General features: G+C 38.9%; 1 protein-coding gene across 1 annotated transcript in view; it reads left to right on the forward strand.

Moving 5' to 3' along the window:
• AKAP6 (A-kinase anchoring protein 6) overlaps positions 1-27,780 on the forward strand; it is a 441,039-nt gene that overhangs the window by 56,624 nt on the left and 356,635 nt on the right. The window contains exon 2 of the mRNA XM_065906586.1: positions 7,908-8,265. Within this exon, the coding sequence (XP_065762658.1) occupies positions 7,942-8,265 (324 nt within the window). The 5' untranslated portion in view covers positions 7,908-7,941. The remainder of the gene's footprint in view (positions 1-7,907; positions 8,266-27,780) is intronic.

Raw genomic sequence — 27,780 nt, forward strand, 5'->3', positions numbered from 1 at the left:
TGATCTCACTGAACAGTGTTGTCCAGATGAGTGCTAGAGGGCTTGGGGCTGGAAGAGGAGGGCGAAGAAGAAGGAGGAGTGGGTAATGATGGGAACTTCCTGAGGAGCATCTTACAAAAGGCACTCTTTTTCCCCCTAAGTACAAATTTAACTATTTTGTAGGAATTCTTTGGCTCTCCTCTTAAAGAACTTAAAGCCACTTAAAATTTCTCAACCCTTGACCTCACAAGAGGCTGGGGAGGTAGACAGGCTGCAAGATTTAAAACTAGGTGATGAATTAGAGCCTCATTCATCTGGGTAGGCCGAGACATTTAATTAAGCCATTTATTAAGCTTGTTTTTGTGTTTTCTTTGCAGAGCCCGATTCTAGAGTCCTGGAAGCGGATATAGGGTGCACCTCTTGAGTTCATTTATTTTTCCTTAATGCAGTCAAAGCATGAGAGCTAGCCATAGACAAAAACCAAAGAATCCAGTGGAACTTTTTTTCCTCTTTCAAAATTCAGTGTCTCTATGAATAGGTTCTGTGAAGAGTAATTATGAGAATATGAAAGCAAAAAAAAAAAAATGAAGAAAAAGAAACAAGGACACTTAGTGATGCCTAACTTAATTTTCTCTACCTCAGCTCTGTGGCATGTCCTTTGTCGTGAGCATATTTGTTAATTTGGCTAGACTTATGCTTTAGTCTCTCACTTGTTTTTTTTTTTGTGGAGTGAGTAGGGTAAGGGAAGATTGACAGTAAGTATTTAGGTTTGGGGTTGATTTACATGATGATAAGACCATCTTTCAAACTATACACATGAAGATGCTCTTGTTTTGGGAAGAGCAGTTTCTTCCTAAGAAAAGAGATAGGGCCTGAATGCATTTAGCTCAAATTGACTTTGTCAACTGGTTATGTTGCTATAGTACTATTAATTCATTTGTTCATTTTAAAATTTATCCTGCTTTAAAAATTCCTTGATTTGGGGGTATATGGTCTTGGTTCTTCTGAACCATGCCTGGATATGCTCTGTCCACCCAAATACTCTTTTTCATAGTGATCCTAGTTTTGGCAACTAACTCCTTTTTCTTAGCACCCTTATCACTGCTTGTTCACAAAAGGCCAGCCTATAACTGCACAGGACTGGCGCTTATACATTAGCTTCCAAATAGGGACAGTGCAGCAGCCCTCTCTCTGCTGGAGATTTAGGGCACTCAGAGTGCGTGAAGCTGGTGCTCTACAGGCTCGCCAGTGTCCTGGCATGAATCAGCCCTGATAGGGGCCTTTATCTTGTTTGGCTATAAGAAGAGAACCCGAGTGGGGAGAGGAGGAGGAGCCAGGCACTTAATCCTGAAGGACCTTTAGAGACAAAAGCATTTACAGTGAGTACAGCAGCAGATTTCTGGCTTTTCTGTTCTTTTATTTAACAGAGAAAATCACAAGAGAAAGAAAGAGGTGGGCAGTTTTGATGCGTGTGTAGCTGCATATTTTGCTTCCTATTTTGGTCAAAGAACACACTCCTTATTTAAATGTCTTATTCACGTTGAATGTATTCTGCTAACGTCAGGTTTCGACGGAAAACTTGTGGACTGTCAGGGAGGTAGCAGCAGCAGTCCTTGTTAGTGAGCAATCCATGGCATGTTTCTTCAGTTCCTGTAGGATGATAAATAGAGTGTGGTGAGAAAAACCTTCCCACAAAGATTTTTTTTAAAGTCTTAAAATCCTTACTACTTTTGCCTTTTGCACTTTAAATGTTGAATCTTCTTTGAATTTGTGGAAAGGAAAGGATTTGTGGGAAGATCTATGTTATTTTTAACAGCAGCTGGGATAAAGGTGGTATTATCTCTAATGCTGGAAAGGTGACCACAGATACGCATTTGATGGGGGAGGGGAACAGGAGTTCATTGGGTTCCAAAAAGCGGGTTGATCACTCCTCTCATACAGCTTCAGAGCCAGAGTTATAACTGCGTAGGTATCCGTATGTACTTGAGTCACTGCTTCCTTTGCATCATCAGAAGTTGTGGTCTATTGGCTTCCCCACCCCCCACCCTGCTCAAATTTATCTGTGACTGGAAAGGAATCTTATTACATGAACCCCCTGTAAAAGAAAAATACAAAACTTAGAATTTGGAAGAATGTATAGAGTTGTGCTGAATTTCCTACTATTTGTTTGCATTCAAATAGAGTCATTAATTTGATGGGAAAGCAAGCTTGACTAGTTGAGATAAAGGCAGGAAAAATGCACAGAAAGACTTATTGTAGATCTCTACAATATGAGGCAGTTTTCCTTTAAAGTATCAATTTATCTCAGAAATCAGATGTAATTTTGTGAAAATCAGAAATAGAGGGTGGTTATCCATGGGTGGTACATTTAATTGTGAGCTACTGGAATTGAAAATTAAATGTTTATTGTAATTAGTTCCCATGAAAATGGATGATTAATCAATCTAATGCCACTTCCTGGACTTGCTCTGCTGCTATGACACAGACGGTGTTCCTTCCCCAGGGGCAAAGCTATATGTGAGGGAAAACAAATAGACAGAAGTTGAAATATACTTCAAATAAAGTATTGCTTTGCTTTACTGGGTTATGGGAATTCTCTTCACAGTTTGATCAGCTAAATATAAAAACATCCCATGCAGGTTGAAATTTTGTGAGAAGTGTTAGTGGCTCAAGTGTGTCCGACTCTTTGCAACCCCATGGACAGTAGCCTGCTAGGCTTCACTGTTCATGAAATTCTCCAGGCATGAATACTAGAGTGAGTAGCCATTTCCTTCTCTTCGGGATCTTCCTGACCCAGGGATCGAATCTGGGTCTCCGGCATTGCAGGCAGATTCTTTAGCATCTGAGTCACAGGGTAGACACAGGAAAATTTTGCCTTTGCAGCTTGAATATAAGGTTTCTTTGCCCCTTATGTGTGATGCACATCAGGTATTAATACATTTTTCTTTAATGCTTTTATTTGTTTTAATCTACTCTATTTGTCCTTTACATATATAACCACATCTGTGTTATCAGTCTTAATATGCAAACTTCCAGAAGCAAGAATCTTCCATATTTATTCCTCTGGAAAGTCTTACAGACATATCTGGTATAAATAACACACATTACCTGGTAGCTCAGATGGTAAAGAATCTGCCTGCAATACAAAAGACCTGGGTTAGATTCTTGGGTTGGGAAGATCCCCTGGAGAAGGGAATGACACTCCCTTCTCCACTCCAGTATTTCTACTTCAGTATTCTTGCCTGGAAAATCACATAGACAGAAGAGCCAGGCAGGCTACAGTTCAAGGGGTTGTAAAGAGTCAGACACAACTGAGTGACTGAACATAAGAAAGCTCACTCTTCTGGAGTTTTATCCCTCTCAGTGAAATTTTGATACGTTCTAATTGATTTTTCCCTAATTTCTCTCTGATTTTTCATTGTTAGTGTATATGCATACAAGGGATTTTGTGCATTACTTTTATATCCTGTGACTTTATTATATTCATTGATTAGCTCTAGTAATTTTCTAGTGGCATCTTTAAGGTTTTTTATGTATAGTAGTATGTCATCTGTAAACAGTGAGAGTTTTACTTCATCTTTTATAAATCTGCATTCGTTTTATTTCTTTTTCTTCTCTGATTGCTGTGACTAGGACTTCCAAAACTATGTTGAGTAATAGTAGTGAGAGTGGGTACACTTGTCTTGTTCCTGATCTTAGAGGATCAGGTTTAAGTTCTTTGGCATTGAGAATAATGTTTGCTGTGGGTTTGTCACATACGGCCCTTACTATGTGGGGGTAGTTTCTTCTGTGCCTACTTTCTGGGGAGTTTTTTTTTTTTTTTAAATCATAAATGGGTATTGAATTTTGTCAAAAGCCTTCTCTGCCTGTATTGAGGTGATCATATGTTTTTTATCTTTGAATTTGTTAAGATGGTGTATCACATTGATTGATTTCCGTATATTGAAGAATCCTTGCATCCCTGGGATAAAGCCCACTTGATCACTATGTATGATCCTTTTAATGTATTGTTGGATTCTATTTGCTAGAATTTTGTTGAGGATTTTTGCATCTATGTTCATTAGTGATACTGGCCTGTTTTTTTCTTTTTTTTTTTGTGGCATCTTTGTCTGGTTTTGGTATTAGGGTGATGGAGAGGTTTTCTTCTGCAATTTTCTGGAAGAGTTTGAGCAGGATTCTGTTAGTTTTTAAAAAACAGTCAAGTCTAGTATTATTGTTATTTTAAAGGTTGCATGTGAGAGTGGTTCAAAATGTGGGGTGTGGATTTCTCCCTCTTGCAATCAGGTGTAGAAAAGCTGTTGAAGCCTAAAACCATTCTCTAAGGCAGGTACCAATGTGATAAACTTACCTTATAACATAATATTTTGCTCTTTGCAAATAACTTTGTTTTCAAAAGTTCATCTGTTAACCCCCTTATCATGTAATTTAAAAAATCAAGAAATTTATTTTTGTGTATGGTGTTAGAAAGTGTTCTAGTTTCATTCTTTTACAAGTGGTTGACCAGTTTTCCCAGTACCACTTGTTAAAGAGATTGTCTTTTTTCCATTGTATATCCTTGCCTCCTTTGTCAAAGATGAGGTGTCCATAGGTTCGTGGATTTATCTCTGGGCTTTCTATTCTGTTCCATTGATCTATATTTCTGTCTTTGTGCCAGTACCATACTGTCTTGATGACTGTGGCTTTGTAGTAGAGTCTGAAGTCAGGCAGGTTGATTCCTCCAGTTCCTTTCTTCTTTCTCAAGATTACTTTGGCTATTCGAGTTTTTTTGTATTTCCATACAAATTGTGAAATTATTTGTTCTAGTTCTGTGAAAAATACCGTTGGTAGCTTGATAGGGATTGCATTGAATCTATAGATTGCTTTGGGTAGAATAGCCATTTTGACAATATTGATTCTTCCAATCCATGAACACGGTATGTTTCTCCATCTGTTTGTGTCCTCTTTGATTTCTTTCATCAGTGTTTTATAGTTTTCTATGTATAGGTCTTTTGTTTCTTTAGGTAGATATACTCCTAAGTATTTTATTCTTTTTGTTGCAATGGTGAATGGTATTGTTTCCTTAATTTCTCTTTCTGTTTTTTCATTGTTAGTGTATAGGAATGCAAGGGATTTCTGTGTGTTAATTTTATATCCTGCAACTTTACTATATTCATTGATTAGCTCTAGTAATTTTCTGGAAGAGTCTTTAGGGTTTTCTATGTAGAGGATCATGTCATCTGCAAACAGCGAGAGTTTCACTTCTTCTTTTCCTATCTGGATTCCTTTTATGTCTTTTTCTGCTCTGATTGCTGTGGCCAAAACTTCCAACACTATGTTGAATAGTAGTGGTGAGAGTGGGCATCCTTGTCTTGTTCCTGATTTCAGAGGAAATGCTTTCAATTTTTCACCATTGAGGGTGATGCTTGCTGTGGGTTTGTCATATATAGCTTTTATTATGTTGAGGTATGTTCCTTCTATTCCTGCTTTCTGGAGAGTTTTAATCATAAATGAGTGTTGAATTTTGTCAAAGGCTTTCTCTGCATCTATTGAGATAATCATATGGTTTTTATCTTTCAATTTGTTAATGTGGTGTATTACGTTGATTGATTTGTGGATATTAAAGAATCCTTGCATTCCTGGGATAAAGCCCACTTGGTCATGGTGTATGATTTTTTTAATATGTTGTTGGATTCTGTTTGCTAGAATTTTGTTAAGGATTTTTGCATCTATGTTCATCAGTGATATTGGCCTGTAAAATAAACTCAAAATGGATTAAAGATCTAAATGTAAGACCAGAAACTATAAAACTCCTAGAGGAGAACATAGGCAAAACACTCTCCGACATAAATCACAGCAAGATCTTCTATGACCCACCTCCCAGAATATTGGAAATAAAAGCAAAAATAAACAAATGGGACCTAATGAAAATTAAAAGCTTTTGCACAACAAAGGAAATTATAAGTAAGGTGAAAAGACAGCCCTCAGATTGGGAGAAAATAATAACAAATGAGGAAACAGACAAAGGATTAATCTCAAAAATATACAAGCAACTCCTGAAGCTCAATTCCAGAAAAATAAACGACCCAATCAAAAAATGGGCCAAAGAACTAAACAGACATTTCTCCAAAGAAGACATACAGATGGCTAACAAACACATGAAAAGATGCTCAACATCACTCATCATCAGAGAAATGCAAATCAAAACCACAATGAGGTACCATTACACGCCAGTCAGGATGGCTGCTATCCAAAAGTCTACAAGCAATAAATGCTGGAGAGGGTGTGGAGAAAAGGGAACCCTCTTACACTGTTGGTGGGAATGCAAACTAGTACAGCCACTATGGAAAACAGTGTGGAGATTTCTTAAAAAACTGGAAATAGAACTACCATATGACCCAGCAATACCACTTCTAGGCATACACACTGAGGAATCCAGATCTGAAAGAGACACGTGCACCCCAATGTTCATCGCAGCACTGTTTATAATAGCCAGGACATGGAAGCAACCTAGATGCCCATCAACAGATGAATGGATAAGGAAGCTGTGGTACATATACACCATGGAATATTACTCAGCCGTTAAAAAGAATTCATTTGAATCAGTTCTAATGAGATGGATGAAACTGGAGCCCATTATACAGAGTGAAGTAAGCCAGAAAGATAAAGAACATTACAGTATACTAACACATATATACGGAATTTAGATAGATGGTGGCGATAACCCTATATGCAAAACAGAAAAAGAGACACAGAAGTACAGAACAGACTTTTGAACTCTGGGGGAGAACGTGAGGGTGGGATGTTTTGAAAGAACAGCATGTATACTATCTATGGTGAAACGGACCACCAGCCCAGGTGGGATGCATGAATCAGGTGCTCTTGCCTGGTGCACTGGGAGGACCCTGAGGAGTCGGGTGGGGAGGGAGGTGGGAGGGGGGATCGGGATGGGGAATACGTGTAACTATATGGCTGATTCATGTCAATGTATGACAAAACCCACTGAAATGTTGTAAAGTGATTGGCCTCCAACTAATAAAATAATATTTAAAAAAAAAAAAAAATCAAGAAATTGGGAGAGGGCGTATGATTTAGAAAGCTTCTGAAATAATAAGAATAAATTATTCTTAAGGCTTTTGTCATTTCAATAAGTCTTATTATTCCCTGTGCTCATTCCTGTATGGAATGTGACATATTCCAAGTCAAACTGGGAACATTTTTGTTTATTCCCCCTCCATGTTTATAGGTAAAATAATTTTGTTTTTGTATTAAGTTAATCTTAAGAATATAAAGAAATATAGCTACTTTCTGATAATCACATTTCACATTTTGATCAGTTGCCTTTCATCTGTGGGGAAATGAGGCTATAAACTGACTTGAATGCATAGAACTAGAAAAAGACTTAGAAAAGGACAAGGAACCCATTGCCCCGAGTAGAAGAAGTTTTTCCTGAAACTAAAAATAATGTCTATTTAAAATGTTTAAAGATCCTGAGCTGTTATTTTATGTCAAATTGGTTACAGAAAAAAGATAAATGACATAGTTAGATCATTAGTAAACTAATCAACTTTATCTTAAAAGAAACCATGCATTTCATTGGTCAGAACTTAGCCACATGACCACAGCGAGCTCCGATGGAGGCAGGGAATGTAGTTTTAAATTCCTGGCAAATGTATACAGAACTGAAAACTAGGATTTTGTTATTAAGGAGTAAGAAGAGAATGGATGTTGGGATAGGCATTACCATACAGTTTTGTGTTCCTGTTTTATGCTGAGTCTTGGACCTAGTTGGTAGAAACTCAGAGCACCTCTTTCTGTTTTTGTTATGAGCTATGGTTTCTTAATTTAGAAAGCTGGCTTAATTTAGAAATCTTGTTTCTTCTGCAAAGTATCATTCCTTTATTTGGCAATCTTGTCTGACTTTTGCTTTCTTCTTTCCTCTTGCCTTTCAGCTGTTTTGGAAAGAAGTAAGGTTTAGACTTCTCCATGTTAACCATGAGCGTGACACTTTCCCCTCTGAGGTCACAGGACCTGGATCCCATGGCTACTGATGCTTCACCCATGGCCATCAACCTGACGCCCACTGTGGAGCAGGGTGAGGGAGAAGAGGTGATGAGGGACATGGATCCTGACCAGCAGTACGAAAAGCCTCCCCCGTTACATACAGGGGCCGACTGGAAGATTGTCCTCCACTTACCTGAGATTGAGACCTGGCTCCGGATGACCTCAGAGAGGGTCCGAGACCTAACCTATTCGGTCCAGCAGGACTCAGACAGCAAGCATGTGGATGTGCATCTAGTTCAACTAAAGGTAAGGAAGGTCTCTGGGCTCAGGTCCATTCCAGACAGAAGTCTGAAGGTGTCTGCGGGAACTAGGGCCCGAGTTCTGTAATTCTCAATGAGAAAGCATCCAAGAAGGAAATCAGAACAACAGGTTTGAAACTATTATTTTTGTAGCTAAACATGGGCAGATTTCTTTCCTGCTTTTACTTTGTGAACTGAGCACCTAAAATAAAACTAACCTCAGGGGATAATGCAGAGAAATGAGGAAAGCAGGGGGATATTTTTGTGCAATGCCATAGAAATCAGTAGTAAAGAATAAAAATATTACAAAAGGTTTACTAAAGACTCTCATAGATTAAAAAAAAAAAGCCAAACTGAGCCATGATTGTATATGTATGTGATTACTACCTCCTATTGAAGTCGATGCTGCCTTTGTGGCAAACAATGGATTCTGGCATGGTGGGGGAGGGCGGTGTTTTCCTTTTAGAATGTGTTCTTTCATCCAGGTACAATGCATCGTGCAGAACAAAGGTGCTTTTATAACAACTCATCTAAAGTTCAGACATTAAAAAAATGTGTGTGACTTCTTGAGCCCTTCAGAAGCCTGACTGTTGATAATAATGAAATGGAGATGCTAGTAAAGAGTGCTATTAATAGAGATTTTGGCCTGGGGATCTCAAGATACAGGAAATCTTGCCCTCTCATGGCCACTTCTCTCTTCCAGGTTCCCAAGGGAAATACACACTCAACTCAATGGTGGGAAAAAAGCAAGGCAGATTTATAACCAATTAGGGCATTGGCCCCAAACCCCAATGTAACTTTCTAGTCAGTTAGGTGAGATCTTAAGGAGAATTCCTCTGCCTAAACCGGTTCATATTAAATGATCTGCAACCCAAGACCAAACAGATTCTTGGATCTTAATGCTTAAATGGCTTGTTAGATGCATCCATCATCGTGAAGGGACAGGACAGTTGAGGGAGCACAGGTGCCCCAAAGCCTGGAGCAGATCTAGCTCAGCCTCCTCAGGCTGGCTCAGCAAATCTGGGCCCCAGCTACCCCATAAGAGAGAGTTTTCAAGAAAGGGAAGGGGAGGGGTTTTAGAGAGAAAAAACAAAAAGACCACAATGCCAAGGTGTCTTGACCTCTCCCAGGCTGAGCAGGTGGGGTGATCTTCTTTCTATAGGTTCTTAGGAAGGAGAAAGCACCAAGAGGGTATCAGAGGTGGCTGGGAACGAGCTTTACTGGAGGGCCGGCTGGCTGGTCGCCCTCCTGTGGCAGCAGAGTGTGTGTCCTGCTGCACATCAGTTCCTGCAACACAGTCCCTTTAATCAGAGGAGCAGCCCTCTAGCTGGAGAAGGAAATGGCAACCCACTCCCGTATTCTTGCCTAGAGAATCCCAAGGACAGAGGAGCTTGGCAGTCCGTGGGGTTGCAAGAGTCGGACACAACTTAGTGACTAAACAACGACCACCAGCCCTTTGGCTCCTCCAGATTGAAGACAGAAGGAAGTTGGGGGCTCCTCCGCAATCCTACTAACTGTTGCTCTCTAAAATAAGATCTTCCCAACCCAGCTATCAAACCCAGGTCTCCCACATTGCAGGAGGGTTCTTTGCTGTTTGAGCCACCTGCTGCTGCTGCTAAGTCACGTCAGTCGTGTCCGACTCTGTGTGACCCCCTAGATGGCAGCCCACCAGGGAAGCCCAATTAAGCACAGAATCTTTCAGATTTACACAGAAAATGTGGTAAATGATAAATGAGAATGGGGGAATGGCAATCTCTTTAGAAGACTCTACTAAAAATGCTAAGTGCATCTAAAAACAATGTGTCAACTGACTACATTTAATTGCATCAATAGTACTTAGGTAAAAACTTAAATTTTCATTCCAGATAGGAACATGAAGTTTTGTATGTCAACCAGGATTTTGTTCAGTGTCGAGAAATCCCCTGTAGGGCAGTTTACTTTTTCTTATTGGAACTGCCTATTACTTTCTCACTCAAAAGGCATCTTACTCTCTCTATCTAGCTCTGTCCCACTGTGTGGTCTGTCTGCCCTGCTGAGAATGGAGCCTGGCGAGCAGGAAGTCAACACAGTGGTCACAAAGTAGTTAATCAATAACATTTTAAGGGCTGAAGTGAAATCGTCTCATGTTAACTTTATTCTAGGAGTTCTTTTATTACTTTCTTTGATGCTTAGTTTATCGGGTGACTTAACCAACAGTCTCTGAATATTCTATAGTAATAGAATTTTCTAATGATAATTCTAATAATAGAGCCCTTCCACCTTGAACCCAAAGTCAAAGAGCTCTGGTGAGTGAACTATGGCCCTGTCAACTCAAGGGTTTAGTTTTGGTCTCCTAATCTGCTTATTTAAGTTTCCCCTCTGTGTAATATTTTTTAAATCAACCAAATAAGCATTTAGATACATTAAAAAATACTTTAAATACATGTCAGTTCTTCAGATTTCCACATTGGATCCCCAAGAAAAAAAGGGCCCTGGGTCACAGAATTTTATATGTGAAATCACAGCAAGACACCCTTGTAGAAGCAGCTCTTAAGTTAGGTGCATGCAAAGCAGACAGGCAGGCCCAGCTGGGGCAAAGCCAGCCATCTGCTGTGGGGCATCCTGGGTTGTCTTTATGCCTTGGTGAATTATTCAGTTTATTTATTATACAGTGAAAAAAAAAAAACTGTCACAAGGATGGGAATACCATGGCTTTAAGGACCATCTTGTTGTTCAGTTGCTAAGTCATGTCTGACTCTTTGCACCCCATGGACTGCAGCATGCCAGCCTCCTCTGTCCTCCCAGAGTTTGCTCAAATTCATGTCCTTTGAGTCAGTGATACTATCTAACCATCTCATCCTCTGCCACCCTCTTCTTGTTTTACTTTCAATCTTTCCCAGCAACAGGGTCTTTTCCAATGAGTTATCTCTTCGCATCAGGTGGCCAAAGTATTAGAGCTTCAGCATCAGTCCTTCCTATGAATATTCAGGGTTGATTTCCTTTAGGATTGACTGATTTGATCTCCTTGCAGCCCAAGGGACTGTCAAGAGTCTTCTCCATCACCACAATTCCAAAGCATCATTTCTTCAGCGCTCAGTCTTCTTATGCTCCAACCATCTAGGCACAGATAATTTCTCAATTTATGTATATCCATCACAACATTTTCTAGGAGCCCCAACTTCCTAACAGACATCTTGTGTCTCTAGTGAGCATCTCAAACCGATATGCTCACTGAAAAGCCCTGAATGCCTCCCCAGTGCTGTTTTCCCAATTTCAGTAAAAGGCACCACTTTTTTTTGCCAAGCCAAAACATGACTCCATGCCCCACATATATGTCTGTTAAAAGTTCTAGGGATCCATCTTCAAAATATGCCCTAGATCCATTCACTTCTCCCCTACACTACTGCCGCCACTGGGGTCAAGCCATGTTACTGCTTGCCTGGGTTACTTTTAGAGCCTCTTCTACTATGTTGCAGTTTATCTTCTACATAGCAGCTATGAGATCTTTTAAACATGTAAAACAGTCATGTAACTCCCTTGCTTCCTGTTGACTTGTAATAAAATCCAGTTCTCTTCCTGTGGCTCTGTCCTTGCCGACTTCTCTATCCATGTCTCCTATTACTTTCACCTTGTTTATAAAGCTCCAAGTGGATTGAAAGTTCCAAAGAAACGTTAGGCTAGTTCTTGCCTCACAGCTTTTCCTGTGTCCTCTGCCTAGAAATGCTCATCCTCTAGCTTGATCTGGTAGCTTCTGGATCCTCATCAAACAGTGAGCCAGAGGCACAGTCCAGTTCTGATATCCGGAGGCACAAACCTGGGAGAGGGTTGAGCAGGGTTTGGGAGTGAGGTGGGACCTGTGCTATGGTTGGTGAAAGGCAAGCATAGAAAAAGGAGCTACCCTTATCTAACTTGTCTACCTACCTCAAACTTCCTTTCACACTGATTGTTCTAAATCTTGTCGTCACGGTCTTCTCTTCCATCCTGTTGATATATAACTTAGATTAGTTGAGAGATGCTTTTGGAAATTGTTCAGAGTGGGGTTCACCCTCTGATTTTATATTCAATGTCACTTTCTCAAATAAGCTATTCCTGATCCCTATTAAAATACTCATCTCCTCCCCCAGCAATTATCTAGTCCATTATTCAGCTTATTTTTTGTCATAGTTCTTATCATTAGCTTTAATTTCCTTATTTATTTGTATTAGTTCCAAGGACCTCAAATGTATAATTCTCCACTATATCCCTGTTGCCTAGGGCAGGGGCTGGGCATCTGTGAGTAGCTTGGTTCGTATCTGTGGTTGGATAGATAAGCCCAAATCTTTATGTCAGTGCCTTCTCTCCCCTAGGCAGGCTTGCTCTGGAATTAACAAGCAGGAAGCCTGCTTGGTGAGGATTGAATTAAGACAATGGTGTTGGATGAATCAGGCCCAAATGCATTTGGGACATTACTCTCCCTTGAGGGAGAGTCTGTGAGTGATTCAGAAATCTTGGAGATCTTGTCTGGGGAGTCTGCCTGGGAGAGTCTATTCTTTCTATAAGTAGCTGTATTGGTCTTCCTCCCACCCCACTTTCAGTTTGACTCCTTCTTTGGTAAGGATTTCCAGTCAATAAACTAGAGGGCCTGGAACAGTTCTTTTTCTTTAAAGGTAACTAAACTTCTCTTCTGGTCATTGTGTTGATCTGAAAGTTTATTTATCAGAGACTACTCTTACCAACCTATTTCCAAGTTCTTAGGGGAAGTTTTCTTGTAAACCTTAGGATGAACTACAAACCACTATTATGAAGTCCCCAAAATGGGAGGGGGTGGTGGTTATTGTTCTAGAGGGTGAATTAAAAATATCTCACCTTAAGATTAAAATATGTAATCCACATATTTTGCTTCTTAGCTTCCAGATACAATCTGAGCCATTTTTAGAAACTCTCCCCCACCCCTCCACCCCAACCCCATTCCTTTGGATTCAGAGACTATTCTGTGTGGGAAAACCAGAACAAGAACCTTAAAAGGGTTTGACTCTAACTGCAACTTCTGCTCTGAATGAATATATTTGGGTGCTAAATAAGCAAATTAGATACCTATGCTTCCTGATTAACAGTCATCTTAGAGAGAAAGTTATTTATATTCCTGGAAGCATGATATCAGGAAAGAGGCAAAGCTTAGACTAAAAGATGTGGCTGGATGACAAATAAAAGTCTTGAAGTGACTTTACTGGAATCAGCTCCCTAAATAACAGGCTTAAGATTCTCAAAGTTAGAACACTGAGTAGATACTGAGTTTATAAGATGTTCTGACTGGGCTATACCCAGACTGAGATGTGCCTGACATCTGGAATTAAATCTAGATACCCAGTGACTCACATGGAGGGTCTGGAAGGCTTGCTGGGGGAAAAGGCTTGAATCCTCTCCACAGCTGGGATTCTCATGTCAGATGTACCTGACGAACTGAAGACAATGGAAGTCCTGGGATGATGAACTCCTGGAACGGGATTCACCTTCATCATGGGGCAAGGAATCTTCCCCAGAGCAGGGAGGGAGTGTGATTCATGGTTAAGTGTGTTCTCGGTTCTAGAACCCATCTTAAGCAGCCACCAGCTGGCAGCATGGGAACCCAGGGAAGGGAAAGGGCTGTGGGCACAGCGTGGAGGACCTGTCTCAGCTGTCTGTGCCTGGGTGCCCGGCCTTCTCTCGTCCTTGCTCCACAGGTATAGAGGGAAAGAATATTCTCTTCCCCTCACCACTGGAGCAGAACAGGCTCTGCCTGTGGCGGCAGAGGCTGTACTAAAGTGGCAGTTGTGGAGTCTACAGGCTGTAACAGTGAGCAACAGCCAGGGTGAATTCTTGGGTACATCCAAAACACACCATAGGGGTTTCAGAAATTCTTTATAACAGAAATTCTGAGTGGAACTCAACTTCTGACATCATAGTTTAGGGCTTAGAGGATCTGATCTTAAGGTTAATAAACTGTGTGAAAGCCTGAAATATTCAATTAAAAGATTTTTAAGTAGTTTTCAGTTTGTAATATTTTGTTGTTCAGTCACCAAGTTGTATCCAATCTTTGCAACCCCGTGGATTGTAGCATACCATGCTCCTCCTTCCTCCACTATCTCCTGCTGCTTACTCGTCTCAGTTGTGTCTGACTCTGTACACCCGTATAGACTGTAGCCTGTCAGGCTCTTCCATTCATGGGGATTCTCAAGGCAAGAATACTGTACTGGGTTGCCATGCCATCCTCCAGGGGATCTTCCTGACCCAGGGATAGAACCCAGGTCTCCCACATGGCAGCCGAATTCTTTACCTTCTGAGCCACCAGGGAAGCCCTGGAGTTTGCTCATATTCATGTCCATTAAGTCAGTGATGCTATCAAACCATCTCCTCCTCTGCCACTCGCTTCTCCTTTTGCCTTCAGTCTTTACCAGCATCAGGGTCTTTTTCAGTGAGTCAGCTCTTTGCATCAGGTGTCCAATGGACTGGAGCTTCAGCTTCAGGAACAGTCCTTCCAATGTGTATTCAGAGTTGATTTCCTTTAGGATTGACTGGTTTTATCTCCTTGCAGTCCAAGAGACTCTCAAGAGTCTTCTCCAGCACCACAATATGAAAGCATCAAACCTTCTTTGTGGTCCAACTCTCACATCTGTACATGACTAATGGAAAAATCATAGCTTTGACTATACAGACCTTTGTCAGTGAAGTGATATCTCTGCCTTCTAATACACTGTCTTGGTTTGTCATAGCTTTCCTTCCAAGCAGCAGTTGCCTTTTAATTTCAAGGCTGCAGTTACCATCCACAGTGATTTGGAGCTCAAGAAAATAAAATTTGTCAATGTTTCCACTTTTCCCCCTTCATTTTGCCATGAAGTGATAGGACCAGATACCATGATCTTAGTTTTTGAATGTTGAGCTTTAAACCAGCTTTTCACTCTCCTCTTTCACCCTCATCAAGAGGCTCTTTAGTTCCTCTTCACCTTCTTCCATTAGAGAGTGGTATCCTTTGCATATCTGAGGTTGTTGATATTTCTCCTGGCAATCTTGATTCCAGCTTGGGATTCGTCCAGCCCAGCATTTTGCATGATGGACTCTGCATAGAAGTTAAATGAGCAGGGTGACAATATGCAGTCTTGGCCTACTCCTTTCCCAGTTTTGAACCAGTCAGTTGTTGCATGTAAGGTTCTAACTGTTGCTCCTTGACCTAAACAGAAGTTTCTCAGGAGACAGGTAAGGTGGTCTGGTATTCTCATCTCTTTAGGAATTTCCCACAGTTTGTTGTGATCAAACAGTCAAAGCTTTTTCCATAGTTAATGAGGCAGATGGAGATATTTTTCTGGAATTCTCTTGCCTTCTCCATGATCCAGCAGATGATAGCAATTTGATCTCTGGTTCCTCTGCTTTTTCGAAATCCAGCTTGTACATCTGGAAATTCATTGTTCATGTACTACTGGAGCCTAGCTTGAAGGATTTTGAGCATAACCTTATTAGCATGTGAAAGGAGTGCAATTGTACAGTAGTTGGGACATTCTTTGGCACTGCCCTTCTTTGAGATTGGAATGAAAACTGACATTTTTCAGTCCTGTGGCCACTACTGAGTTTTCCAAATTTGCTGGCCTATTGAGTGCATCACTTTAACAGCATCATCTTTTAGGATTTTAAATAGCTTAGCTAGAATTCCATACCTCCACTAGTTTTGTTCATTATAATGTTTCCTGAAGTCGACTTGACTTCACACTCCAGGATGTCTGGCTATAGATGAGTAACCACACCATCATGGTTATCTGGGCCATTAAGACCTCTTTTTTGCATAGTTGTTCTGTGTGTATTCTTGCCACCTCTTCTTAATCTTTTCTGCTCCTGTTAGGTCCTTACTGTTTCTGTCCTTTTTTTGGTCCATTTTTGCATGAAATATTCCCTGGGTATCTCCAGTTTTTTGAAGAGATCTCTAGTCTTTCCCATTCTATTGGTTTCCTCTTATTTCTTTTCATCGTTAACTTAAGAAGGCCTCCTTATTTTGCCTTGCTATTCTCTGGAACTCTGCATTCATTTGGGCATATCATTCCCTTTCTCTTTTGCCTTTTGCTTCTTTTCTTTCCTTAGCTGTTTGTAAAGTCTCCTCAGACAACCACTTTGCCTTCTTGCTTTTCTTTTTCTTTGTAACATACCTTAAGTTAAATAAGTACTAGTTTAAGATCAAAGGCCAAATGTCTTTGTTTAGGGGTGAAGACATTTGCCCCAGGAGTAAATATTTTCCCTTTCACTCTTTAGATGGTTGTTTTTAAAAAAGTATATCTCAGTGCGTTAGTGGTTGTGAAATCAATTTAATCAACTAAAGTGCTAAAACAAGTAGAATTACGTAAGGTAGGATAAATACTATTTTGTGAAACTTGGCTTTCATTATATATGTATGTGTGCTTGGTCATGATGTATAATTCATGTCTTTCTCTGAGTCAGTGCCAGAACAGTTTGATAGTTACTGCTTTTTTCCTTATATCTTTGATATGTACTGTAATTGTGCAATCTATTATGCAAGTAAGGGTAACCTGGTACCAATTTTTGCAACTTAAATTTTTTTTTTGTATTTATATGGGATCAGATGACAACCCCAAAGCATAATCAAATCTCAGAAAATGAGAAAATGAAGCTGATTTCTATGTTTTTAGATATGAGGATGTTGAAGTTTTTTATTTACCCGAAGCCCAGATTTGTTGCTTGAATCTTCTTTTGGCTAATGCGTCTTCCTCAGGGTGTATCTTCTCAGGGAATATGAATACTAGCTGTCAAGTGTCCTGGAAGTTTGATTTCAGTAAAATGATTAGCAGTGGAAAAGGTTTTCCTATTATTAATGCTTAGGTTATATAAAGACAGTTGGTATCATTGACCATGAAAAATGGATGAAGTAACAAGACTGATGCTTTTGAACTGTTGTGTTGAAGACTCTTGAGAGTCCCTTGGACTGCAAGGAGATCCAATCAGTCCATCCTAAAGAAAATCGGTCCTGAATATTAATTGGAAGGACTGATACTGAAGCTGAAACTCCAATACTTTGGCCACCTGATGCAAAGAACTGACTCGTTTGAAAAGACCCTGATGCTGGGAAAGATCAAAGGTGGGAGAAGGGGATGACAGAGGATGAGATGGTTTGATGGCATCACCGACTCAATGGACACGAGTTTGAGTGAGCTCTGAGAGTTGGTGATGGACAGGGAAGCCTGGCAAGTCTATGGGGTTGCAAAGAGTTGGACATGACTGAGTGACTGAACTGAACTGAACAAGAGTGTTTAATGTTCAAGAAGGCTAATTTTAGATATGTAATTATGTGAAAAAATGTCTGTCTTAATTGTTGAGTAATTGCCTCCACCCCCCTGCACACACATTCTAAGTGCTAAATAAATACTTTTTGATTGTTGCATGATTAATATTTTTCATGATGATTGTGGAAGATGATCTAAAAATCTCACATCAAGAACATGTTTAATAATACACATGAATATTCTTGGTTAAGACTTGGGAAGGGTGACATGGAAAAAATAACTTTTGTAATTTGTGACACATGTTATGGAAGATCTTTGGGTATGTATGGACCTTAGCCACATGTGCCTGCATATTTAGAGTTGAGGATGGGAGGACTAATTATCGAGGTGGCCCAACAAGTTTACTAGATTGTCCAGCTGTGTAATTTTAATTAGCAATAGTAGAATGGAAAATTATAATTATCACAGGCTTCCCAATTTGAAGGAAACTATATAAACAGCGTTTAGGGAAAAGTAATAAATATTGTTAAAGGATTTAGAAATGAGTCCAATGAGAAAAATCTAAAGAAACCAGTATTTTGATAAGAGAAGTGTTTTTGGGGTCTGTTGCTTAAAAACTAGTTTTAAAATAATGTCAGCATGAACTATCACTGAGCAACAGTAGCCATCAGTTTTTATGATCTCAGGGAGATAGATATTTCTAGGGGCAGCCCCAGAGGTAGGATATGAGTTAATTCTTCCCTTTCCTGGAGAGTTTTTAGTTCAGTAGGATTTACTGAATGCCTAATATGTTCCAGGAGTTTTTACTTACAGTATTTTATTCAATCCATACCTTAATCCCCTAGTAGAGATGAAGAAATTAAGTCCCAGAAATGTTAGTAGGTGATCGACCTGGGAGTCAAACAAGCTTTCAGGGTCTCAAGTCTAATATTCTTTCTACTTTAGTATTTTAAGCTTCTTCTTAATTTAAAATATTTTGTATTTTGATTCATCGCAAGTAGGAATGTGAGGTTTTAGAAATGGGGACATAAATGAAATTCTGAAATTCCTTTGAGAAGGAGTGTTGTTCATAGCTTATGAAATAGAGATGTTTTTCCTCTCCATTGTTTTTGCTCCTTTGCGCACTCTCTTCATTTCAAAATTTTCATCTCAAAAGAGGGAAACATGTGATCTAATTAAAGTGACCTGATATTAAGATGTGAATTACTAGTATCCTAACATGGAAGTGGGTAGAGCGATGAACACCTTTATCGAAAAATGTTAACAAATCAGTTGATTTCCAGGTATGTCATGTGTAGAGAGAGTGTTTCTCATCCTTGCTTATGCAGTAGAATCTCCTGGGAATCTTTAACAAGCCCGTTTCCCAGGCCCTGTTGTAGACCAGTGATATCAGAGTCTGAGTTTAGACCTAGGCATCAGTACTTTTAAAGGCTCCGCTGGTGTTTCCAGTGCACAGGCTAGAGTTGACCATGCTGAAAGGAGACACTTTTGAACAGAGGGCTTTTGGATATGTCTTGCTTGTTCCATGCATTTTTCCTTTCCTCCCAAATTGATAGCAAGGGATTTATAATCACTTATTTAGAAGCAAAGACTTCTATGAAATGACTCTTTTGAACTTTTTCAGTTTCCCAAGTGACCTTATAAAGAAGTAAAAATTTTGGGAAGGAAGTAATAAGTCCATGCCAGACACCAGCCCTTATGTTTTAGATGTACTGTTTTACCTTACTTCAGACTTCCCTGGGGGTTCAGTGGTTAAGATTTCGTGCTTCCAGTGCAGGGGGCACTGGTTCAATCCCTGGTTGGGGAACTAAGATCCCACATGCTATATGGTCAAAAAAATCTTTATTAAATGAATGAATGAATACACACCCATACTCATAATTGTAAGAAATGCCTCAAAATGTTATGTTACAGTCCTAACAGTTTTTACCTACAAAAGAAAAACTAAATCCAGAAAAAGTAAATGTTTCTCTCTTACTTAATTCTCAGAACAACTTTTTGAGCTAGAAATTATTCTATAGAGAAGTCCAGGCTCAGAATTGCCCACCTATAGTTGTTCAGGTTATATACAAATGGTACCTTTTGAGGTTGTGCAGTTTACTGGTATAACTTTATGTGCTGCTTTGAATATGAAAGATGGAAGGGCCTTTCCCCTGGCGTCGAGGAATGATGAATGATGTATGTCACTGAACTTAAGAAGAGACATTTTGCAGGGCCACAAATATTGTAAAACCCTCGGTGGAGTCTGGGCTTGATCCAGTAATTATAGACACCTACGAACAAAGAAATAACATGATAAAAACCTGGGTCTTGGCATGAATATGTGGGTGTGTGCATAGTAATCTGGGAAGGAGAGAGATGTGAGACAGTTTATGAGGATGTTCAGTAAATGACACAAAGTGGCTGGACTTGGGTGGTGGTAACAGGAAGCGAGAAACGGCCCGTTAGACCAGGCCACTGCAGCAAACCAGGAAGGTAGCTGGGGAGTCAGAGGCGACTGGTTCTCTGTGGCTTTGTTTGCCCTCTTTGGGCTCAAATCAAACTGATATAGCTGTTATCACTTGCCATTAGGGCTCAGGGCTGTGTTTCTTTATACACATGTGAATAGTATAAAAAGGAACAGGGTAGAAATTTCTCCTGTGTTCGTTTTAGCAGCATGGCTGTTACTAGAGGGCTTTTAGTGTAAGATGCTTCTATTGTTATGAGATACTCAAACCACTAATTTTTTTCATTATTTGAATGAGGCAAATTTACCAAAATCATTGTTTAATAGACATGGAATATGTGAAATGAAGATGGAAAGTGATATGCTCTTCACCTGAGGAAGAGAGAATGAGTATCAGGTCTGCTGGAGAACTGATTCATGAGGAGGGAGCTGGCCTGAGTGAAATTCCAAAGAAAGTTTTCAGTATGCACTGTAGTGTCCCCTCTTTCCAGAAACTTAAAGTCTATCAGAAGACCCTATAAAGTAATTCAAACAACACTGTTAAGAATGGCTGCAACTCAAACCTTTGCTACTGCAAAGGGAATTAATATTATCACATTGGCCAAAGGAATCCACCTCTGTAGTTTTGGGAGTTAGGTGCTGGTGACGAGATGGGGAGAGTCATCCACATGACACATGTAGGAGACTCCCTCCTTTATGCACATATGTCCACATCCTGGAAGTAACACGGGTAAAATGTTGTTTTAAAAAATATTTCAACTGCAGTGTTTACCTCTCTTAGCCTCTGGCTGCCCTCCCAGCGAAAATCACTCAGTCATGTCCAACTCTTTGCGACCCCATGGACTATATAGTCCATAGAATTCTCCAGTCCAGAATACTGGAGTGGGTAGTCTTTCCCTTCTCCAGAAGACCTTCTCAGCCCAGGGATGGAACCCAGGTCTCCCTCATTGCAGACGGATTCTTTACCAGCTGAGCCACAAGAGGAGACCAAGAATACTGGAGTGGGTAGCCTATCCCTTCTCCAGCAGATCTTCCCCACCCAGGAATTGAATTGGGGTCTCCTGCATTGCAGGCAGATTCTTTACCAGTTGATCTTCCAGGGACACCTAGGTTAAGTCCAAATGTCTGGGCATGGCCTGCAAGTTCCTTCACAACCTGGACTCAGCTGGTCTGTTGCTCCCTCTGACATTTCCTTTCCTGTTCCTCTGAAAACCCAGGCCCTTTCAGAAATTCATGCCTTGAAACATGGTTTCTGTCTCCCTGGGAAATCACATTACTCCTTACCCTAACTTCTATTTCTAGAAAAATAGCTATACATTTCCCAAGTCACAGCTAAAATGTTACCTACCTGGTGAAACTGTTTTGGAGTTCAGTCTGGTAGTCCTTGTGTTGATTCTCCTCATATTTTCATATGGTATCTACTGTAGCATAGTGGTAGATGTAGCATCCAGTTTGGGTTATTACTACTCTAGCTGTTATGAGGGATTCTGCTTTATTCTATTCCATAATTTTGCATCTCTGATGATACATCTGTATGACTTTGGAATCAGGACAGAAGGGAACAATCAGCATAAAATACATTACCTTTGATTATTTTCCTGGTCGACTACAACCTGAGAAACTTAGCCCTATGAATAATTAGCACATCTTCCTCAGGGAGTTAGTTCACACCTATGCTAGAAACTCTGCGTGGATTAACTCAGTAGTTGGCATGTATATTTTCATTTTCTCTGACCTTTGCCAAGACATCTTGAGCACTTTACACCTTATGGTTATGACTGTGGGGGAGAGGGTGGGTGGGTCCCCACCTCAAAACTCTGCAATTTTTAAAATAGTGTGTTAATGAACACTTAGGGGTAAATCATGTTTGTAATGAAAACTTGATGTTATTAAAGGGTAGTTGTGGTAAGGAGACATTCAAAAACAATGAGGTATTTTTAGCTTATTTATTTGAGTTCTGTACTATATTTTGTAGTAGATGAATGTAAGATTTGTATACGTGGATACATAGATATATCATTATTGTGGCAGAAACTGTTTATTAAATATCCACATGGACTTGATGATTTTGCTGGGTTCTGTTTAAATGTGTTCACTTTAGTAGGTCTCCCTGGGGTGCATATAAGTTGGATTCTGGTCTTCTATAATGAATAATGAGCTAGATAAATCAAAGTGAATCTAAATTCTGCATGGATTAGCACAGTAGTTGGCATTGTTTTGTGTGCATGTAATTGCATGCTTTCCTCATTCATTTTTCTGCTTCATATGTTCTTTTTTTGTATCTCTTAATTAGATAAAGTTGAGGTGTCCATATTTTTAAAAATATTTCTTTTTAAACTTTCATAAATTAAATTGCAGATATGTAAAACTATGTTAGAAAAAATGGTGAATTTTCTTCTCAGAGTTGGACTTCTGTTTTGTTATTGTTTGTTTTAGGTTTTAAAAATTCTTGGGCCTAGCTTTTCCTAAAGAGCTACAGGCAATCATATTTCTTGTCTGCCACAGGATCATAAATAAGAATAAATATTTCATATCTGTTTAATGTGGTTACCCTGAAATTCCATACATCTTTTAAAATGCAGTTGCATAAACGTGTTGCAGGTTTCCAGAAGAAATGTATTGAAGCTTAAAGCTCAAGGCTTTTATGCATTTATTTATTTCTCACCAAACTTAGGTTCTTTTTTTAGATTATTTTGTTTTATTTTGATTTTTATAACATAGTCAATGATAGAAAAAAAAAATCTTATTTCAGACGGAAGCTATTTAAGAAGATGAATGTGTTTTCTTTATATAATGATCCCAGCTAGACAGTACAGCACAAATTCTACACTCATAATTCTCATTCACAACTAAAAGCCAGTGACCCAAAGCCGAGCACATATCTCCTCTTTCAGCTGTAAAGCCTTACTGGATGCACTCAACCCTCACTGCTTTTTTGAGCTGTGGTTTAGCAACAGTGTTCACTGTGTTGCATTCTTATTTGCTAATTTTTTCTAATTTGAAAAAAATTCTTATTGTCATATGTTCTCTATATTCTCAAGTTTAAAAGCTTGCCCCTCATATTTTATTTTATTAAAAACATGTTTTTAACAGTAAGTCCTTGTTGGTTATCTATTTTAAATATAGCAGTGTCTACATATCAATCTCAAACTCCCAATCTAATCTTCCCACTCAAACGCTTTTTAAGGGAAAGTTTTCCCACTTTTTTTGGGTATAAAACTGCAACCATTTTCAGTCAGCTGATTGACTGATTGAATTCTCACATCATCATTTTATTCTTTTTTAAAATTTATTTACTTATTTATTTTTATTATTTAACTGGTAGAAATTGCTTTACCGTGTTGTGTTGGTTTCTGCTGTACAACAACATGAATCAGTCAGTAGATTTATTCCTAGTTTTCAAAGGAATCTCCATATTGTTTTCCATAATAACTGTATCAGTTTATGTTTCCACCAACAGTGCAGGCAGGTTCCCTATTTGATGATAGCCATTCTGAAAAGTATGAGATGATAACCTAACTGTGACTTCGATTTTCATTTATCCAATAATGAGTGATATTGAGCATCTTTTCATGTGTTTATCAGCCATCTGTATGCCTTCTTTGGAGAAATGTCTGTTTAGATTTTCTGCCCATTTTTTAATGGATTGTTTGTTTCTCTGATACTGAATTATATGAGCTGCTTATATATTTTGGAGATTAATCCTTTGTCAGTTGCTTCATTTGAAATTATTTTCTCCCATTCTGAGAACTGTCTTTTCATCTTGTTTATAGTTTTCATTGCTATGCAAAAGCTTTTATTAGGTCCCATTTATTTATTTTTATTGCCCTTAATCTAGGAAATGGGCCAGAGAGAATCTTGCTGCTATTTATGTCAAAGAGTGTACTGCCTATGTTTTCCTCTAAGAATTTTATAGTTTCTGTCCTTACATTTAAATTTTTAACCCATTTTAAGTTTATTTTTGTGTATGGTGTTAGGGAGTGTTCTAGTTTCATTCTTTTGCATGTAGCTGTCCAGTTTTCCCCTACTGAAGAGGCTCTCTTTTCTTCATTGTATTTTTTGCCTCCTTTGTCAAAGATAAGATGCCCGCATGTGTGTGGATTTATCTCTGGACTTTCTGTTTTGTTCCTGGTCTATATTTCTGTAATATAGACCTGTAATTGGTCTATATTTCTGTTTTTGTGCCAGTATGTACTGTCTTGATGACTATAACCTTGTAGTATAGTCTGAAGTCATGACAGTTGATTCCTCCAGCTCTTTTTCTTTCTCAGGATTGCTTTGGCTATTTGGGGTCTTCTGTGTTTTCGTACAAATTGTGAAGTTTTTTGTTCTAGTTCTGTGAAAAACACCACTGGTAATTTGATAAGGATTGCATTGAATCTGTAGATTGCTTTGGGTAGTATAGTCATTTTTGACAATATTGATTCTTCTAATCCAAGAACATCACATTATCATTTAAATTTTTCCCTCTGCTTTGAGTGGCATTAGCATGCCAGGGAAAACATAACTTCCTGAGGATATTTCAATGAATTAGTAAAATGTATTCATAAGCATTTTAAAATTAGTGTAATTGTTCACAGAAGTTTGAGGGTTCTGCCTTGGCCAAAACAAGCAGAATTTTGTTGGAATTAACTCAGACCAAAATTTGACTTTTTTCTTGATAAGAATGAGGCAATGAGTAGCCTTAATTAAGTTCCCTTGAAAGACAATATACTCCAGTTAATCAGATCTAAAGTTTGGGGCAAATTAAATCTGTAAGTTCTACGCAAGTCCTTAACCAGTTAGTTCAGTTTTTCTAAATCTCTAGCATAACACATATTCATGTTTGAGAGGAAATAGAATTATGAACCAACTCCATCTTTGACTACTTGGCAGTTTAATATTCATTTACATCCATTCTCTGTCCAAGTGAAAGCTGGTATGGAAATGTACTCCTCATGACATTCTCTCTAACAGTTCCCAATGGGAGTCTTGGTTTCAAAGATTAAAACAGGTACAATGACATATTTAAATCCATTATAAATCTTCCCATTCACACAGCCTTTTCTGTAGTAAGGAGAGCAAAGGGGGAAGAACTGAAAATGAAATGCACTGACATCTTGATTAATGATGCCCAGGACCAAAGGTCCTTTTGCAAAGGAGGAAAAACATCTATAAATCTGATGAAGCTGAGTGGTTTTGTTTGTTGCTGGTTAACAACAATACCTCAGTGGCAGCTTCTCTTTGTTCTCGGCTGCCTGGAGTAGGACCAAAATTCAGTGTCCAAGTTCTGTTACTAACTCTATGATATGGTGACACCTCCCTTTTCTAGGTCTCATCTTCCTCATTTATAAAATGAGGGAACGGGAGGCCTCCTTCTAGCTGTAACATTTTTCCGAGATAACTAAACATATCCTCAGCCAACTGTAAATTCTGCCAAATTTGTAGCTTTGATCCCCCTTTGCCTCTTTTTGCATCTGGATAAGAAAGTTTCCTTTCTCTTAAAGTCCCTCTAGTCCTTTTCTCTGCTAGTAATAATACTAACCAGCTCCCCAGTGTTTACGTTTTACTTTCTTCAAAGTGATTTGTATGCCTTATCTCTGCTAATCCTTACAATAATACTTGGACGTCTGCTGAGGGATCTGAGGTACAGAGAGGTTGGTTGACTTGTCCAAGTTCACACAGCTAGAAAGCAGTAGAGCTAGGGATAAAAACTAGGTCTTTCCAATTCTGAAGTCAGTGTTAGCCTCTTTTAGATTAGTAATTTCTTTGAAAATGTGATGAAAGCTTTAAGTCATCTTCACAAGGCGTTGCACACACGTGCCCAAAATTTGCATACTATTTCAAGACAACCTCTGAAACCCATTTGTGGGGACTCTGCATTTATTCCTATAGTATACTATATATAATGCTGCTTTTTCAGTTCACTTTTTCCTGATTTCAAAATGGGAAGATTTTGAAAGATATATTGAAAATGTATACTTGATTTCACAGTCTGATGTTTAGTGGAAAATAGTCATCTGGATTCTCCTTTTTTATATACATGTTTTTTATATACATGAACATCAGGAGCTTTAGGGGGAGCTGTCCAGTCCCAGGTATATGGTAAGAATGCAGATGAGATCCACCTTGAAAAATTAACTTCCCAGTCCATTCTTTAATGCCTGAATTCCCTTTGCCCTCTGCAAAGACTTCCTTTTCATAATTAGAGATAAATCATTAAAAATAAATGTCACTGGTGTAAGTAATGCATGGGCATACATTCACATCAAAAATATATACCAGAAGCTTTCTTAGAATTTTTTTTTTTTTTTTTTTTTTATGGAGGAGAGGGCTCTGGGCCCAGAAACAGTAGAGAGAAGGAAAAGCCTTCCAGAAGAGGCCCTGTGGAAAACTGCCAATTTTTACCTTGCCATATGACTTGACTGCTAACTGAGTTCAAGCAGAAGAGACTAATTTCTAAACATATTGTTCATAACTACTAAAACAGTTGAAGGTATTCTTAAAACTTGTTTGAAGCTGCCTTCTAGAGTTTGTAGGGCATACTGGAATGTCTTAGTCCTTTTTTAAATTTTATTTTATTTTATGGTGGCTCCTTTAGTTTAAGCAGCATCAGAGATTTCAGAAGCATATTGTGAGTAATGAAAGGTTGATGCCCCACTAGTATAAACTAGTTTTAATGTTGGAATGGGAGTTCTTCAAATTGATGACAGTCAGTTGTCTTCTCTGCCCTTGTGGCCCTTGCTCCACTTTCTGCTGTCCTACAGCTGGCTGGACATGAGGCTGAGTGGGAAGTCCTCAGGATTTAGAGATGGCAGGGCTCGTTCTTATCTTGTCTCTGCTACTCACTAGAAGTTGGACGCCAAGCTGTAATTTTCTTGGCTGTAAATGTTTCTCTCTAAAGGCTAAAGATCAAGTAAGTTCATTCTTTAGAAGAACTTGGAACTCTCTCAGATGCTATGTAAATGTCCCTAGTTCTGATTATAACTTCCCAGTCCAAACCTTGCTTGCTGCTTTTGTGACTATGACAGGATGAGCCGGTCAAGTGTATGTATGTGCATGTGTGTTAGATTCGTGGCCACTGTATATACTGCCACTCATAATTCATTCTTCTATTGTTTTCTTTTTGTTATTAAGACACAATAAAATATAGCTTTTTTAAAAAAAGATAAAACATAGTTTTGTTCTTTTGCCTATTGAGGAAGAATGTGATCTTTGAGCATTGTTTTCAAATTATAAGACTATTATTTTACATCCAAATATGTTGAAAAAGTATAAAGAAACAAGAAATTAAGGAAATATAGCATTTAAAAAATAAACTTTAATTAGCAAGGCCTGTATGGGGCAGGGCATATTTCATTTGACTTTCCTAGTTAACAGAGTAAAATAAAGAACAAATATTAATACTAAAGTTTTTTTTTTTTCTTTTTTACTGTGTATTAGTATGCTTTCTCCCTAAATTTCAAGTGTATAGTACTGAGCATACCTAAATCTTTCTCAGAATTAAGGATACAGAAGCTTTTGAGGTAACCATTGGAACATCATTTTCACAAAATAATGTAGATTAAGACATTGTATCTCCTTCATGAATCACAAGTCTTGTTGTGGAGAAGGAGTTTAGTAAATCAACTGAAGCTATGAGCCATGCCTATGCAAGGCCACCCAAGATAGATGGGTCATAGTGAAGAGTTCTGACGAAATGTGGTCCACTAGAGGAGGAAATGGCAACCCACTCCAGAATTCTTGCCATGGACAGTATGAAAAGGCAAAAAGATATCACACTGAGAGATGAGCCTCTCAGGTCTGTAGGTGTCCAGTATGCTACCGGAGAAGAGCCGAGGGCAGTTACTAATAGTTCCAGAAAGAATGAAGTGTCTGGGCC

Source organism: Muntiacus reevesi, chromosome 15 (genome assembly GCF_963930625.1).
Source record: "Muntiacus reevesi chromosome 15, mMunRee1.1, whole genome shotgun sequence".
Classification (NCBI taxonomy): Eukaryota; Metazoa; Chordata; class Mammalia; order Artiodactyla; family Cervidae; genus Muntiacus; species Muntiacus reevesi.